This window comes from Emiliania huxleyi (genome assembly GCF_000372725.1).
Source record: "Emiliania huxleyi CCMP1516 unplaced genomic scaffold EMIHUscaffold_25, whole genome shotgun sequence".
Classification (NCBI taxonomy): domain Eukaryota; phylum Haptophyta; order Isochrysidales; family Noelaerhabdaceae; genus Emiliania; species Emiliania huxleyi.
In genome coordinates, this window is record NW_005200170.1 from 1 (window position 1) to 14,479 (window position 14,479).

A 14,479-nucleotide genomic window follows, 5' to 3' on the forward strand; every position below is an offset into this window, starting at 1 on the left:
AAAGAATTTTTCCGCTTAAATCACGATGTCAACCCTCCCCAAGTCGTTGATCTGGTGCTTGTAGGGCTTGAGAGATTTTTAGCAATACCAAACAACTCTAACATTTTCATGTTTTAGGGCTTGAGAGTGGCCTTCATTGTCACTTGAGGGACTATGGTTGCAGGAGAGTAGGAAGTTCCTACCAACCACCAACCATCACTTTAATTGAAAGAGTTCCTACCAACCACCAACCATCACTTTAATTGAAAGAGTATAGGACGATCTTGGTGTGAGGGATCTTGTAGATGTCCTCGGTTTTATTTATCTAATTCATTGCCCTTGGACGCCGACTTACCCACCGTCTCCCTCCTCCCTACCCACGCTGAGCATCTGCAGCTGCGTGGCCAGCGCAATCACCTGCGTCTCGCATCTTTGGAAGGCGCTGCTCGCGGGCACCCACAGCCCCTTTATGGTCTTCTGAAGCGCGACGATGCCCGCGAGGCTGTCGTGCGCGGCTCTCGCGGGCACAAGCCTCGCAAGGACCTCCTGCTCCGCGCCATCGCCAGCTGCCCTCGCCTCGGCGAGCTGCGCCTTGAGAGCTCGCACCTCCGCCTTCCTCTCGCCAAGCGCTGCGATGTTCTTGCGCAGGGTCGTCATCGCGGCCTTGCCCTCGCGCGGCGCGTCGTCAGCAACATGCGCCGCCTGCCCGGTTCTTGCCAGCTCATCGAGCCGCGTGCGGGCCGCAGCCAGTTCCGCCGCCACCTGCGCTCGCTTTGCGCCCACGTCCGTCGGCGCGGCGACCGCCGCCGACGTGCGCACGCTCGAGAGTCCTTGGCCAAAGCGCAGCGAGCAGATCGTCTCCTCTGCGTGCGCCTCCTCGCTGGCCACGTTGACCACGACGGCGGTGCACGACGGCCCGTCAAAGGAGGAGCGCAGTAGCATCGTCAGCGCCGAGTCGCGGTACGAGACGTGCGCAGACCGCTCGTTGAGCTCCTTCACCACCCTGCCGAGGGCCGTGAGCGATTGATTGATGCTGGCCGCTTCCTTTTGCCGCGGGCCCGCCGCCAAGCTCTTGGCGATGCGCTCAGAGCCCGCAAGGTCGACAAACAGCAGCGTGCGCTTCTGCGACCTGCCGCCTCTCTCCACGTGCGTGCACTGCACTCTAATCAGGCAGTGAGAGCGGGAGGATCGGTCGTTGAGCGCGTGGCTGTGCGCGACTCGCTCCGCCTCTACCAGACGCGCGAGCCTGGCGATGTCCGTCGGAGACTTGATCGGCCACTGCGTCTCGCCCTCCGTGCCGAACTCGTCGCCGCCCTTCCTCGAGGAGGACGCGCCCTGGCTCGCGGTCTTGCTAGCAGAAGCCGCGTGCCTCCTTGCCGCGGGGCCGACCAGCCCCTTTGTCTTTTGAAAGCAGTGGAAGCAGCTGCAGCCGCTCGGGTGCAAGCCGCCCACGATGACGGCGTGGCCCGACAGGACGGGCGCCTTGCCCATGTCCGCCACAACGATGGTGCCGCGCCCAGCGCCCCTCGCGGAGCCGACCTTGACCGGCTTGCGCGCATCGAGCAGGTCATACACGTGCTCCATGTAAATTTCGACAGCGCTCGCGTGGAAGGTCGCGCCGGCAAGCTCTGGCGCGGCGAGCAGCGCAATCATTGCGCGCGGAAATATGCCCCACAGAGCCGGCACGGCGCCAGCGGCCTGCTCGAGCGAGGCTTCGGTGAGCGAGCCGGGCGGGCCCAGCATGGTGTATGTCTTGCCGGAGCCCGTCTGACCGTACGCCATGAGGGTACACGCGATGCCGCCTTGAATGAATTTGCGCGTCAGCTCCGATAGCAGCGCGTCCACGGAGGCCTGCTCGGAGCCTGTGAGCACCGCCGCGGGAAACGCGAATGCGTTGCCACCGCATGTGACGCCGCCTCCCTCGGCTGGCGCGACGGCGGAGCCTCCTGGACGAATACGCACGCTCACGGCGACGGGGTGCTGCTGGCCGACGTTCTGAGAACGCTGGTTGGCAGCCATCGCCGCGGCGGCGGCGGCGAGCTCTTTCTGTGGCCGTGACGCGAAACGAAGTCCGTCCTCCCCCGCCCGCCCCATCCCGCCCCGCCCTCGCCACTCCCGTGGTTCTCTCACAAAATACGCACACAAAGAAATAACGTCGGGGCCCTCAGCTGAGCTGGGAATAGGACCGCCGCAAGCGGCGTGGCGTGGAGCGGTTCCAATCATCCGGCCCGCTGGGTGCGCTTCTGAGCTCCCTGGCCCTGGATGTGCGGTTGATGACTGCACTCCAAGTGCTCCAAGGTTGAGCATCCCTCCGGGGGCCGCCCCTCTGCGCCGGGGAGGCATTGTTGGAGGCTGGGACGCAAGCGTCCGTCGCCCTTTTCAAACTCGGGGCCCACTCCGCTACGCTCCGACCCGAATTTGGAGGGCCTAAAAGTTTAAGGTGTTGCTGCGCAAAAAGGGGAAAGGGGGTGGGACACAGGGCGCAGCTCATGCTAAGAGCTATAAGGGGAGTATCAGAGTTAGTTAGATAGAACAACCACCCTGTCCCGTTAGTGCGTGTACACAAACACCACAAAAGCTCTCTCTCTCTCCTGCTCCTCACTCAGGGGGGTCACAACTACCGAGTCAAAGAGGGAGAGTCGCCCTAGCTTCGGCTAGGGCTGACAAGCTGCCGAGCCCAAATAATCACTGTGAGAGTCGTGCAGGAGTCGTGATTTCTGGTTGGTTTTCAAATCTCTCTCTCTCTCTCTCTCGAGACTCGAGTCCCTAGTCTGCTGCCAGTGAATAAACAAGAATAAAACACACCCCCAAAAAGGGGTGGGAGAAGGACAGGGTCCCACCTGCACGATCGACCTGTCGGGAAATTCTTTTTTGCAGCGTCTCGGTGTCTCCAGACAAACACATGCTGTTCTGCTGCTGCCCCGGGCCTGCCGCACCCGCAGAGCCGGTCGCCGAGCTCAGCGCAGAGCTCGAGGCCGACCTCAGCGAGCGGGTTAAAGCGGAGCGTTTAGCCAAGGCCAAGTCCGCCGAGCAGGCGCAGTTCTCTCGCAAGCCGCGAGGCCGAGAACACGGCTTCGCCCAGATGCTGGACGAGGACGAGGACACCGCTGGCGACTGGGAGAGGGAGGCGTCCGCGTCGGTCGCCAAAGCCTCGGCGGAGGCCGCCAACACCGCGGGCGGCGCAGCGGCGGTCGCGGCGGCTTTGGGAGGCAGCGCGGGCGCGGCGGTGGGCGTGGCGCCGGTCGCGGCGCGCGCGGCGGGCGAGGCGCCCTCCGCGCCGCGACGGGCGCGCGAGCCCACGCACCTCGAGCGCGGCGCTCGGGCGTCGCACAGCGAGTTTGTCGAGTGCGATGAGCAGCTCGCGCGGCTCCGCCTCGAGGTGCGGCGGACCGGTGAGTCGTGATGTGTGCACCGAGTCTTGCGTGTAGGTACGAGGAGGAGCTGCGCGGCTCCGCCTCGAAGTGGGTGGCCGACCGGAAGAACGACGCGGGCTCGAAGGCGCGCAAGAAGAGGGGCTACCTCGGCAACACGCGGCAGCAGGCCGTGGCGATCTCCGGATCCCGTCTCCAGCGAGGAGACTCCAGCGAGGAGGAGTGCACAGACCTCAACTGTGTCACTCTTCCTTCAGGACGCGGCGATCCGGATCCTCTCCAACGAGGAGATCATGCGGCGCGCGCAGGTGGACTCAAGCCTCCGGGGTAGCTAGCAGCAAGGAGCACACACACTCACCCTCATCCGCACGCTCTGCACGGGGGGCGACCCCCTCTCGCGTTCCCCATCCCTCACCACGTGTCGTAAGCAACCTTCCAAGCGACGGGCGTCTGGAGACGTGTTGCCTGAAACAGGGACTGCCACTCCCCCTCCCCACCCAATCGCGCCTGCCCCTCCTCCCCAACTGCCCCTCGCGGGAGAACACCCCTCTGGCCAGGCCATATCTCGGGTATATCTCGCTCCATCTGGGCGGTGTGTCTCGCGCGCAGGTGGAGAACGTGCTGCAGGCGGGCGCGCCCATCGACCCGCAGTCGGGCGAGATCGTCCCGGCCAGGCTGCAGCAGTGGCTGGCAGGGCTGTCGACCTACATCGCCTTTTGCGACGGCGTCGTGCAGAAGGCGCTCTCGAGCTCTCCCCACGCGCGCCGGGCCTCGCCCTTTGGATGGCGTGTGCCACAGCTGCCGCCTGTCCGGGTGGAGATGAGAGGGCTGCCTGGCCCTTGCCCCACCTCCCTGTGAGCTGAGAAGCGTTCGCCGGACCTTACCGAGACCTCACCCTGCCTCAGGGCGCCACGAGGCTCGCGCTCATGCCTCCCGCCATGGCGGGGCCAGCCATCTCCATCTGCCTCTCGAGATGACCTGAGAGTTCACCCGAGATTACCCGAGAGTAGGCGGGGCCCATCTCCCTCTACCTCTCGGCCGTCGGGCGGCACCGGCTGCTCGGCGAAAGATGTAGCGAGATCCGGCGAGATCCGGCGAGATTCAGCGAGTGTGGCGAAGTTCCAGCGAGAGGTGTAGGGGAAGCCGGCGCCAGAGTACCCTCCCTCCAGGCGACAGCCTGGCTCCCTGGCTGGGCGCCCCCTCTCTCACGGCCCCGTGTGAAATAGGCGCGGAGCTCCAGTCGCGCCTCAAGGCCTTCCAAGTGACCCTGTACGCGCGCGCCGACAGGGCGGGCCCGGAGGGCATCTCGCAGTCGCTGTAGCGGTGCGCGCCACGACGCCGACCATGACGCCGACGCCGACGCGATATTACACAAGCGGACGAGTGTTTCACTCTGGAGTCTTCGTTTTGCATGCATGTGTAGCACTTTCGAGTTGAGAGACACAACGCAACATGGAGACCGGGCGGTGAGTACCAGGGCCAGAGAGCCTTGGATGGAGCACCAGGAGTGCGGTCATTGGTTGGCCTCACAGCCGGGACCGGGGAGCCACATCACATTTGCATAAGAAAGAGAGAGAGAAAGGAACTGGACAACCCAAGGGAGGGATGGTGTGCATGCGCGCGAGGCATCCCCGAAGGTTTTTCTTCACAGTGCATGCGCGCGAGGCATCCATGTCGGGACAATGCTGCAGCTCTGCTCCAGCGCATCCCTCGGACTCGGCCTCTCGCCCAACGCGTGCCTGCTACCGCACCACCCGATCAGCGGGCCCGCGCTCGTGGAGCCAGACGTCTTTGAGGAGGCGCTCACTCGCAGCAAGACAGACGACCCGCGGGGCGCTCTCCTACGGGCCCCGATGCGCAAGCCGACCGCAGAGGCGCCGTCGAGGCCAGGGCCTCGAAAGCGTCGCGCCTCCGCGCCTGTGAAAATGGTCGCCGACTCTCCTCTCTGCGACGCAGAGTGCGCCGCCGAGCTAGCGGCCAAGGCCAAGGCGATTGCAGAGGCGTCCGCTCCGGCACTCGAGTCCGCGGTTAGGGCGGCGCCTGCGGTGGCGGGCACGGCGGCGCAGGTGGCGGGCACCGCAGCGACGGGTCTCTTCAAGCTGGGCTGGAAGGGCGTCGAGGTCGCGGCTCCAGTTGTGGTCGAAGGCACAAAGGCGGCCATCCCGGTGGTGGCCGAGGGAGCCAAGGCGGCGTCGCGCGCGCTGGAGGACCCCGCCTCGCTGGACCTGGCGGGCACGCTCACGTCTGTGGAGCTTCCGACGGCGGGAGAGGTCGTCGAGGGGACCAGCGGCAACACCCTGCTTGGGCACGCTCCGTGGGTGGAGGCGATGCCTGAGCCCTCTCGGAACGCTGCTCTAGGCTTCCTCTCCTCCTCCTTTGGCGTGGCGCTCATTGACGCGGCGCCGTACGCCATCGGCGCAGCAGTGCTGCTCGCCGTCGCGCAGGCGGCGCTGGCGAGCCTTAAGGACGCGGCGGCGGCGGCGCTGCCGCCCATCGCGGCCACGGTTGCGGCCGGCTTGGGCGCCTACGCGGCGCTGCAGGCAGGTTTCGTTTCGCTGCCTGACCCGGCCGCCCTCGCCATCCCTGCCCTCGCCATCTGCGGAGGGTGCCTCGCCCTTGCCTCGCCGGCGGAGGCCGGGGCGGAGGCCGGGGCGGAGGCCGGGGCGGAGGCCGGGGCGGAGGCCGGGGCGGAGCCTGTGGCCAAGCCCGTAGATGCGGAGACCAAGGTGTGAGTCACGTCTTTCGCCTAGGAGCAACTACGTTGGTGTGCATGATGTGATGTGCATGTGGTATGTGCATGTGGAGCGCCGAAGGTACTGGGTTTTAGCACATGGTTGCGGTGTTGGTTCGGCGCTCCCGTCCCTAGCCGCCTTGGACCTTTGATGTTTTTGACCTTTTGCACGCCCTGCATCCCCCAAAAAACGCACATGGTCACAGCTAAGAAAGAAAGAAAAGAGACCCGCTCACCTTTTCTGTACGCGTGCGCCACGTGAGCCCGCAGCCCTGCTCGCTACTACCACGAAGTCGCCCATGCACCAGCACCTCAGGCCTCACGGGCGCCCGCCCGCCTGGCCGGAGCAGCCCCCACGCGTCGCCGCAAGGCCGCTCGAATTGGCCGCCTTCCGTCCACCTCAATGCTTGTTGCCCGCTCGTCCCCTCCCCCTCCCCCCGCTCACCTAATATTTTTTGTCACGGCGCTCCCTGTGTGTCAGTGGCGATGCTTTCGCTGTCCTCAATATGGCTGCTGGTAGCCAAGCCGCCACCGATCGGGAACCATTCGCCACCGCTTGCGCCAAACTACTCCCCTCCGCCCGCTCCGACGCCGCCTCTGCCTCCGCCGTCGCCTCTGCCTCCGTCGCCGTCCTCCCCACCGCCACCCTCCCCGCCACCGCCCTCGCCGCCGCCGCCCTCGCCCTCGCCGCCTCGGCTCGTCGAGTGCGGTGCGGTCGAGCTCCTCTCAAGCGCGTTGCCGCCCCCGCCGCCCCGGCGCGCGAGCAACAAGCCGCCCTCCCCCGCGTCCGCCACCGGCTCCGCGGCGTCACTGTGGTGCTGCTCGCGCGGCGGCGTTCACTGCGAGGTGGCGGGCGAGGGTTCTCCCTCTGGCGGCTGGTGGCGGAATGCGAGCGGCTGGATGCAGGGTCCCGCCCTCGCCGTCTCGTCGCTGCACCTCGTCGGCGCCGAGCTGGCGCGTGCCGCACTCTTGCCGCGTGCCGCACTCTGTCAGAGTCCGCGGCCCACGGAGCACACCTGCGTGCGCACGGGGGACCGTGCGTGCACACATGGATGCCACCTCCCCGCCGCCTCGTCCGCGCATGGTTGCGACGTCGGGCCTGTCCCCGGCCCCATCCCCGCCGTGGCGTCGCCCCACGTCTCAAAGAGGGGACGCGAGCCCTCTCTCTTCGTCACGCTGCGCCGGGCCTCAGTGGTCCCGTCCTCCCACCCCGCCGTTGCGTCTCCACCCCGCACGCCCCTCTCCGCAGGCGCCCGGCGTCCTCCCCGACGCGCTGGCGGAGCTGGCGGAGCTGCGTGAGTTGCGGCTCTCCGCGGCGGCACACCTGACAGGCACCCTCCCCGCCTCGGCGCTCCTCTCTCTGGCAGCGCTCGAGGTGCTCGAGCTCACTCGGGTGAACGTGTCGGGCACCCTCCCCGCCGGCCTCCTCGCCTCCCTCCCCCTCCTCGACGATCTCGCCCTCTCCGGCACCCGCCTCAGCGGCTGCCTCGCGGTCCGGCCACTTCTTCATGTACGGCGGCGACGCATTTCTTCTTTAGGCACCCGCCTCAGCGGCACGCTTCCCCTCTCTGTCGGGGAGGCCGGCTCGGCGCTCGAGGAGCTGACGCTGCGAGGCGCGCCTCTTGGCCGCACCGCAAAAGTCCTTCTTGTTTGCACGCCAGCCGCTGTTCGCTTTTAGGCACACCTCTGAGCGGCACGCTGCCGCGCCAGCTTGGCGACCTCCGCGCCTCCGCTCGATCCATCCTCGTGATCCCATCTCAGCCTCAGTCATGTCGGCACCGCAGGTGATCTGCGCCACCTCGAGGCGCTCGACTTGTCGCTCACGCGCGTCAGCGGCACCCTCGCCACCCCCCCCCCCCTCCCCACCCTGCCAGCTCGGCCGCATCTCTCTGCCTTGCGGTCGCCTGGCATCTCTCTGCGGCCTATAATACTCTGAGAGTGCAACGTACTGCAGGCACCCTCCCCCTCCAGCTCGGCCGCATCTCCGACCTCGAGCTCCTTCACCTCTCCAGCGCGGCCATCTCCGGCACTCTGCCCGCCGAGCTCTTCACAGCCCTCGGCCCCACGCCGGTGGAGCTCGTCGTGCGCCGCGTGTTTCTGTTTCACGCCGCGGGTGGCGTTCCCTGGCGTTAGGCCCCGCGCTGGTCGAGCTCGACCTCTCCCTCACGCTACTCAGCGGCTCGCTGCCGGCGAGCATCTCTCTCCGCCCCACCGTGTTCCCTTTAAGGTTGGGGGCTCTCCTCTTTTAGGCTCGCTGCCGGCGAGCATCTCCGCCGCGACGGCGCTGCAGCTTTGCTATCTGCCGCAGGACCGGCTGCGCTGCCCGCTGCCGCCGCTGCCGCAGCAGTGCGCGCTCGGCAAAGACGGCGGGCGGCTGTTTTGCGAGCTGCGTCTCGGGAACGACCACTACGGCGTCAACGTGAGCGAGCGAGTTCTCGACACCCTCCTCACCACCGCCGCCGTGCTGTGCTCGCTCGCGGCCGTCGCCGCGCTGGCCGCAAAGACTCGCCGGTGGCGCAGGCGGCGGGCGGAGCGGAGGCGCGTGCGCAAGGAGCGGCGGCAGGTGGGCAAGGAGCTCGCATCTCGGGGTCATCTCGGGGTCATCTCGGGCCATCTCGGGCCATCTCGGGTCATCTCGGGTCATCTCGGCAGGTGGGCAAGGAGCTCGCATCTCGGGGTCATCTCGGGCCATCTCGGGCCATCTCGGGTCATCTCGGGTCATTTCGGCAGGTGGACACGGAGCTCGCCTCCATCTTCGACAGCCGCGCAGAGGCGTTCGACACGCTCGAGATGCGCGAGGCGGCGAGGCGGCGCGCCGAGGCGACGCTCGTCCGCGACGCGGGCGCCGAGCTCTCTCGGCACTTGCTTGCGGGGGTACTTCTTTGTTTGTGGCACCCCGTCTTTCTTTCTTAGGCGCCATACTCGGCACCTTCGCGTCGGTGCGCGCTAGGGTCGCCCCAGGGCGCGCCTACGCCTCGCTCGCTGGCGGAGGCGGCGAGCAGCGGGGACATGACGAGGCGAACGATGAGATGATCCTGAGATGATCCGAGACGTTCCGAGGTTAGGCGGCGAGCAGCAAGGAGACGAGGCGGCGTCCGAGGACGCGACCCGAGCCAGTCCGGCGGGCGGCCTCGTCGGGCGGCACGTGCAAGCGCGGCTGACCGGTGGGAGGGTGGTGAGCGGCGTGGTGACACGGCAGGTGTGCACCGCTCCCCGCACACACACACGCCGTGCCGCACACGCGCCGGGGCGAGCACTTGTCAACGCCGCGCGCGCTCCACTGTGGACGCGAAGGGCCCGAGGGCTGCCTGGCCGTGGACCCTACCCCCCCGCCCCCCTTGCGTGTGTGGAGACGGCTACCTCGCCTCCCTTGCTTCCCCAGGTGGGCGGGCGAGTGCGCGTCGAGTCCGTGCCACGGCCGTCCTCGCCCGTGCTTGACCGGCCGCCCTCGTGCTGGGCCGACGAGGGGGACGCGACGCCGATCGGGGAGGCTGAAGCCATCCTGATGCGCGCGACGCGTGGGGTAGCATCCACGAGGCAAGAGGGCGACGAGGAGAGGATGTTTCCGGACCGGAGGCTCAACCGGCCAAGTGGGCCGCCGCCCATGCCGCCGCCGCTGCCCTCGGTCGTGCCCTCGGTCATGCCCTCGGCGCCGCCTTCGAGGTCCTCGGGAGCGATCTCCCTCCCCGAGTGGGCGTTGGCAGCGCCCTTGCCCGAGGGCGAGCCCGAGGAGGCTGTGCTGCCGCCGCCGCCACCGGGCGGGCCAATCTCCCTGCCTGACGGGGCAGAAGCAGCCACCCATTCCTGGGTTGCGGTGAAGGCGGAGGCGGAGGCGGCGGCGGGGGCGGCGGCGGAGCAGGTGGTGGCGGCCGATGCGGCGAGGGTGGCGGCGGAGCAGGCGGCGGCCGCAGAGAAGGCCCACCTCGAGGAGCAGGCTGCTGCCGAGGCGGCTGCGGCAGAGGCGGCTGACGCAGAGGCGGCTGTGGCAGAGGCGGAGGCTGCTGTTTTGGAGGAGGCCGCCCGAGCCGAGGCTGAGAAAGCGGCGCAGGAGGAGGCTGCAAGGGTGGCGGCTGAGGAGGCGGCGAAGGAGGCGGAGAGGGCGGCGGAGGCGGAGGCTGCTGCGGCGGCAGAGGCAGAGACTGCTGCGGCGGCGGCGGCGGAGGCTGCTGCGGCGGCAGAGGCAGAGACTGCTGCGGCGGCGGCGGCGGAGGCTGCTGCGGCGGCAGAGGCGGAGACTGCTGCGGCGGCGGCGGCGGAGGCTGCTGCGGCGGCAGAGCCGGAGGCTGCTGCGGCGGCGGAGCGTCTTCGCCTGGAGGACGCTGCGACATCCCCCTTGCCTGAGAGCGACGGCGAGGGCGAGCCCGAGCCGGCTTTTTTACCGCCGCCGCCACGACCGGACGGGGGGGACCAGCGGAGCCACCCTGCCCGAGCGCGTGGCGGGAGTGTGGTGTGACTGCGCCGCTCGCCAGCGCTGCTGTTGAGCGCCAGCTGCTGCTCCCTTCAGCCAGACGGCCGGGCCTGCGCAGCACGACCGCTGGCCTTCCTCCTGCCCCACAGGAGCGCGCCGAGGCGCGCGTCTGGGCAAGCAGTGCGTCTCATCGCGATGTGAGAGTCGACGCTGTGACGCCGCCGCTCGCCGGCTAGAATGACAGTGGCAGCATTCGAGTACGCGTCGAGCTGTGCGTACCAGCACTTGTATGCGAGCTTATTGTCCCTACGGCTTTTAGTTGGATCCCCCGCCTGGGCGGGGTCCCCACCACACCTTGTGTGTGTGACTTGCACACCGAAGCAGAGTTCTGCTCGAGCAGAGAGAGCCACCCCCTCTACTCGGAGCTAGTGGACACGGACGCGACACCACACGTCACGTACGCACATACACGACTGCCTAATGAGTAATGTGTACTTTGCCCGGCTCCCCAGGGCCCCGTCCCCCGCCCTCAGGGTGAATGAACCTTCGGTCTGGTTCGGTCTCTTTCTTGTAAAGAAAGAAAAGAAAGAAAATGGACAAGCCAAAGGAGGGATGGGAGGACGGCGTTGGAGCACTTGGAGTGCAGTCGGTATGTATGTATGTAGGAAGGCGAAGAACAGTCGGTCACCTCACATCCCGGGCCAGACCGGCGGCCGCCACTCTTGTTTTGACCGCGCAAGATAAAAAAAAGGGTGGCTAAGGGCTCTGCCCGCAAGGCGCCCGCGTCGCAGACGCGGTACCATTGACAAATCTGCGATATCCCCCCACACGAGCAAATAGCCAAAATCCGAATACCGTGCACGAATCCGGCGATGTCGGCCGTGCAAGCCTTCAGCTGGTGCCAAGACTTTCGTAAAATTGAAGCCAAGAATCCGCCAAATCCGTGCTTTTCGCGCTACCTGAGGGGAAAGCCGCTGATCGAGCCCAGCGTGCCCGCGGCCGCCTCCCGCGCAGCACCGCCGCTGCGGAATCGGATCGATCCCATGGAGGAGGAGGGCGCAGTCGGCCAGCGCAGCAGGCGGAGTCCCTCCCCGCGCCGGAGCCCCCTGCAGTCGAGGGAGTCCTCGTTGGCGATGAAGGTGGCGACATCGAATCGGGGCCGACACACGTCACGGGAGGAATGGGCGATGAGCGGGAACGATGCGCGCTACGACGCCGACTCCGCCGTGCTCGTGGCCGCAGAAAGCCGCGCTCCAGGAGCACGCCAAGATGCAATGGCTTGCTTGCTTCGATTCAGCTCTCTCGGCAGCAGAAGTGGGGCTGGAGCGGGTGGGGGTGGATGCCGATTGAGGGGGAGCGTCTCCAGCTGCGCCCTGTGGCAGCTGCGCCCTGTGGCAGCTAGTCGAGGGACTTGGTAGTTGTGACCCCCCTGAGTGAGGACAGGAGAGAGAGAGCGTTTTGTGGTGTTTGTTGGTGTATGTGATCTGTGATCTGTAAGGGTCCGCCCGCAGGCGCATTTTGTATACCGAGGCGGTGCCCGGTGCCGAGCGTAGGCAGAGCCCACAGGTCGGACCTTGAGACAGCGTTGTAGATCCCTGGGCGAGGGTGGTGGTGTCCCCGTCGGGAGGGGGCTGTCGCAGTGGTGAGGTCTACCGTCACCCCGCCAGCGGCCCGGCGGGTTCGGCTTAGGCCTCCTCTGTTATTGCAACAGCCCCGTCGGAGGTAGACCGCTCGTCTAGCCGATCAGCCTTAAGCGAGCGGTCTGGCCGTTGGAATGGCCGAGTTTGGTGGACTTGCGTCCTCGCATCGGATCGTGATTACAAGCATTGTTTATACAATTCGACCACGAACTCTGACCGTCAGCTGGCCACTCCGGGGCGAGGGATATTCTTAGTAAGCCGGCATGCTGTGCATGCGCGACCGTTCAGAAACCCTCCCTCACCCATCTTCCTCCCACGATTCTCTCTCGGCGCGGTGTCTCTTGGAGGATGCCCTCCGGGCTCCTGACTGCCTTGGCGCTCCCTCCATTCGTTTGCGGCGTCGCATCTTTTGTTTCGGCGTCGTCGACTCCCCGTCCACTGTGTGCAGTTGGCTCGCCCCCTCTCCCTGGTGTATGTACTGGTGTATGTACGCAATAACGGGACAGGGTGCTTGTTCTCTCTATCTCCTCTTCTGGCTCTTAGCATGAGCTGCGCCCGGTGTCCGACCCCTTTTGCGCAGCAACACCTTAAACTTTTAGGCCCTCCAAATTCGGGTCGGAGCGTAGCGGAGTGGGCCCCGAGTTTGAAAAGGGCGACGGACGCTTGCGTCCTAGCCTCCAACAACGCCTCCCCGGCGCAGAGGGGCCCCCGGAGGGATGCACAACCGCTCCACGCCACGCCGCTTGCGGCGGTCCTCTTCCCAGCTCCGCTGAGGGCCCGTGCGTTATTTCTGGCTCATCCATGACGCACAACAAGTGCGACGCCCTCCCCGCGCGCGCCTCCTCCCCGCGCGGTTCGAGCCTCGCGCCGCGCGGCTCGGCCGGCGCGGCTCGGCCGCCGCCGAGCCGCGCGCCGCGCCGGCGCCGTGGCAGCCGCCGACGCGTGCGCCGTCGCGCCGCGCAGGTACTTCTTCTCCGGCCGGCTCGAGGCGGTGCGCCAGGACCCGGCGGGCGGGAACCGGACGCAGGAGTACGCCGAGCCCAACGAGGAGGGCCCGCACGAGGCCGACGTCGTCCCGCTCGTCAAGATTGCCGACCCAGTGCACGGCGCTCCTGCGTTCAACATCAACCCAATGTTGCTCGAGGGCATCCGGATGGGCGATCGGTTCTGGGAGCTCGCCAAGCTCACCACGTTTGGGGAGGTCGTCGACGCCATCTTCTACGAGGTCAAGTACGTTACCCCGTGGGTGCCAGGCACGCACGGCAAGCGCTCCAGCGGCATGCAGAGCGCCGTGCGCGGCGTGTCGAACGCGGGCACGCCCGGCATCGCCTACACCATGCTGCTCAAGCTCTTCCTGCTGCGGCTCACCCGCGACCAGGTGCGGTCGCTGCTGCGCCACCCGGACTCGCCCTACATCCGCGCAATCGGCTTCCTCTACCTGCGGCTCGGGCTGTACGACTTCAAGGAGCTCTGGGCGTGGTTCCAGCCGTACCTCGGCGACGACGACCAGTTCTTCATCGACGGCACCCCCGCCACCGCCACCACCATCGGCGAGTTTGTGCGCCGGCTGATGACTGACCAGGCCCCCCTCGCGGCTCGCGGCCACAGCAAGAAGCGCCGGCCCGCCGAATAAAGAAGAGTTGTGCGAACAGGACTTCTTCGGCGACCGGCTGCCGCGGCTCCCCGTCCTCGTGTCGCGCCAGATCGAGGACAAGCTGCAGAAGGCCGCGTCGGGCGTCACGGACGAGCCGCCGACGGAGGCGGGCGGCGGCGGCGGCGGCAGCGGTGGCGGCCCCCGACTCGCGCGCGCCCCTTCCCGGCGGCGCGTCTCTCTTCACGCCGTCCCGCTGCGAATAGGGTGGGGCCCGGAGGACGCGGAGCGGCTGAAGCGCAAGCGGGCGGAGCTGGCCGAGGCGGAGGGCAAGGTGCGCTCGCTGCGCAAGCTGCTGAGCGAGCGGGAAGCGCAGGCGGCGAGGCGGTAGCGGAAGAGCGGGGAGAGAGTGGGATGGCGGTTGTGAGAGCAAGTTTGAGGCCCAGCCCAGTCTTTGGTATCCTCTTTGGGGTTGATCAGAGGAAGGTAACATACATCGAGATCTCTGCGGGACACCAGTAGATTTGTTGAGTGGAGATCGTAGATGCCGATCAGAGATCTTCCACACACAGCATCTCTCACAAAACTCAGAGATCTTTAACTGAAGATAGAGAAGATCTTGTTCTTCATCTTGAGCTGCCGCCATCGGCACCTCGAGATCTCAGGCCGGAGACGGAGATGTTGACTTCGCGCCAAAGGCGCCTCGAGAATCGTGTGGCCGACTCGGGAGATTGCAAAATGGCGCGAAAAGGGTGGAGA

At 67.0% G+C, this 14,479-nt stretch overlaps 6 protein-coding genes across 6 annotated transcripts; 5 read left to right on the forward strand and 1 right to left on the reverse strand.

Moving 5' to 3' along the window:
• Positions 1 to 816: 816 nt before the first annotated feature.
• Positions 817 to 1,263, reverse strand: EMIHUDRAFT_49124 (hypothetical protein; the record flags this gene model as incomplete). Its single annotated transcript, XM_005778035.1, has 1 exon — positions 817 to 1,263. A coding segment is annotated over one exon (447 nt), but the record flags the coding sequence as incomplete, so codon positions are not given.
• A 1,618-nt stretch (positions 1,264 to 2,881) lies between these two features.
• On the forward strand, positions 2,882 to 4,671 carry EMIHUDRAFT_205732 (hypothetical protein; the record flags this gene model as incomplete). Its single annotated transcript, XM_005778036.1, has 6 exons — positions 2,882 to 3,118; positions 3,418 to 3,522; positions 3,608 to 3,658; positions 3,960 to 4,163; positions 4,361 to 4,421; positions 4,577 to 4,671. The coding sequence occupies 6 exons, from the start codon at positions 2,882 to 2,884 to the stop codon at positions 4,669 to 4,671; spliced, it is 753 nt and encodes a 250-aa protein (XP_005778093.1).
• Positions 4,672 to 5,032: 361 nt separating this feature from the next.
• EMIHUDRAFT_205733 (hypothetical protein) lies at positions 5,033 to 6,291 on the forward strand (the record flags this gene model as incomplete). The annotated part of the gene is made up of 3 exons (XM_005778037.1): positions 5,033 to 5,955; positions 6,101 to 6,143; positions 6,217 to 6,291. The coding sequence occupies 3 exons, from the start codon at positions 5,033 to 5,035 to the stop codon at positions 6,289 to 6,291; spliced, it is 1,041 nt and encodes a 346-aa protein (XP_005778094.1).
• Positions 6,292 to 6,563: 272 nt separating this feature from the next.
• EMIHUDRAFT_450338 (hypothetical protein) lies at positions 6,564 to 10,725 on the forward strand (the record flags this gene model as incomplete). The annotated part of the gene is made up of 9 exons (XM_005778038.1): positions 6,564 to 7,035; positions 7,331 to 7,573; positions 8,053 to 8,194; positions 8,331 to 8,644; positions 8,812 to 8,955; positions 8,995 to 9,020; positions 9,142 to 9,280; positions 9,464 to 9,718; positions 10,639 to 10,725. The coding sequence occupies exons 1-9, from the start codon at positions 6,568 to 6,570 to the stop codon at positions 10,723 to 10,725; spliced, it is 1,818 nt and encodes a 605-aa protein (XP_005778095.1). The 5' UTR covers positions 6,564 to 6,567.
• A 636-nt stretch (positions 10,726 to 11,361) lies between these two features.
• Positions 11,362 to 11,839, forward strand: EMIHUDRAFT_205735 (hypothetical protein; the record flags this gene model as incomplete). Its single annotated transcript, XM_005778039.1, has 2 exons — positions 11,362 to 11,628; positions 11,732 to 11,839. 2 exons carry the CDS (start codon positions 11,362 to 11,364, stop codon positions 11,837 to 11,839), a joined length of 375 nt encoding a protein of 124 aa, XP_005778096.1.
• A 1,091-nt stretch (positions 11,840 to 12,930) lies between these two features.
• Positions 12,931 to 14,344, forward strand: EMIHUDRAFT_463382 (hypothetical protein; the record flags this gene model as incomplete). Its single annotated transcript, XM_005778040.1, has 4 exons — positions 12,931 to 12,944; positions 13,093 to 13,711; positions 13,782 to 13,914; positions 13,987 to 14,344. The coding sequence occupies 4 exons, from the start codon at positions 12,931 to 12,933 to the stop codon at positions 14,109 to 14,111; spliced, it is 891 nt and encodes a 296-aa protein (XP_005778097.1). The 3' UTR covers positions 14,112 to 14,344.
• Positions 14,345 to 14,479: the final 135 nt, after the last annotated feature.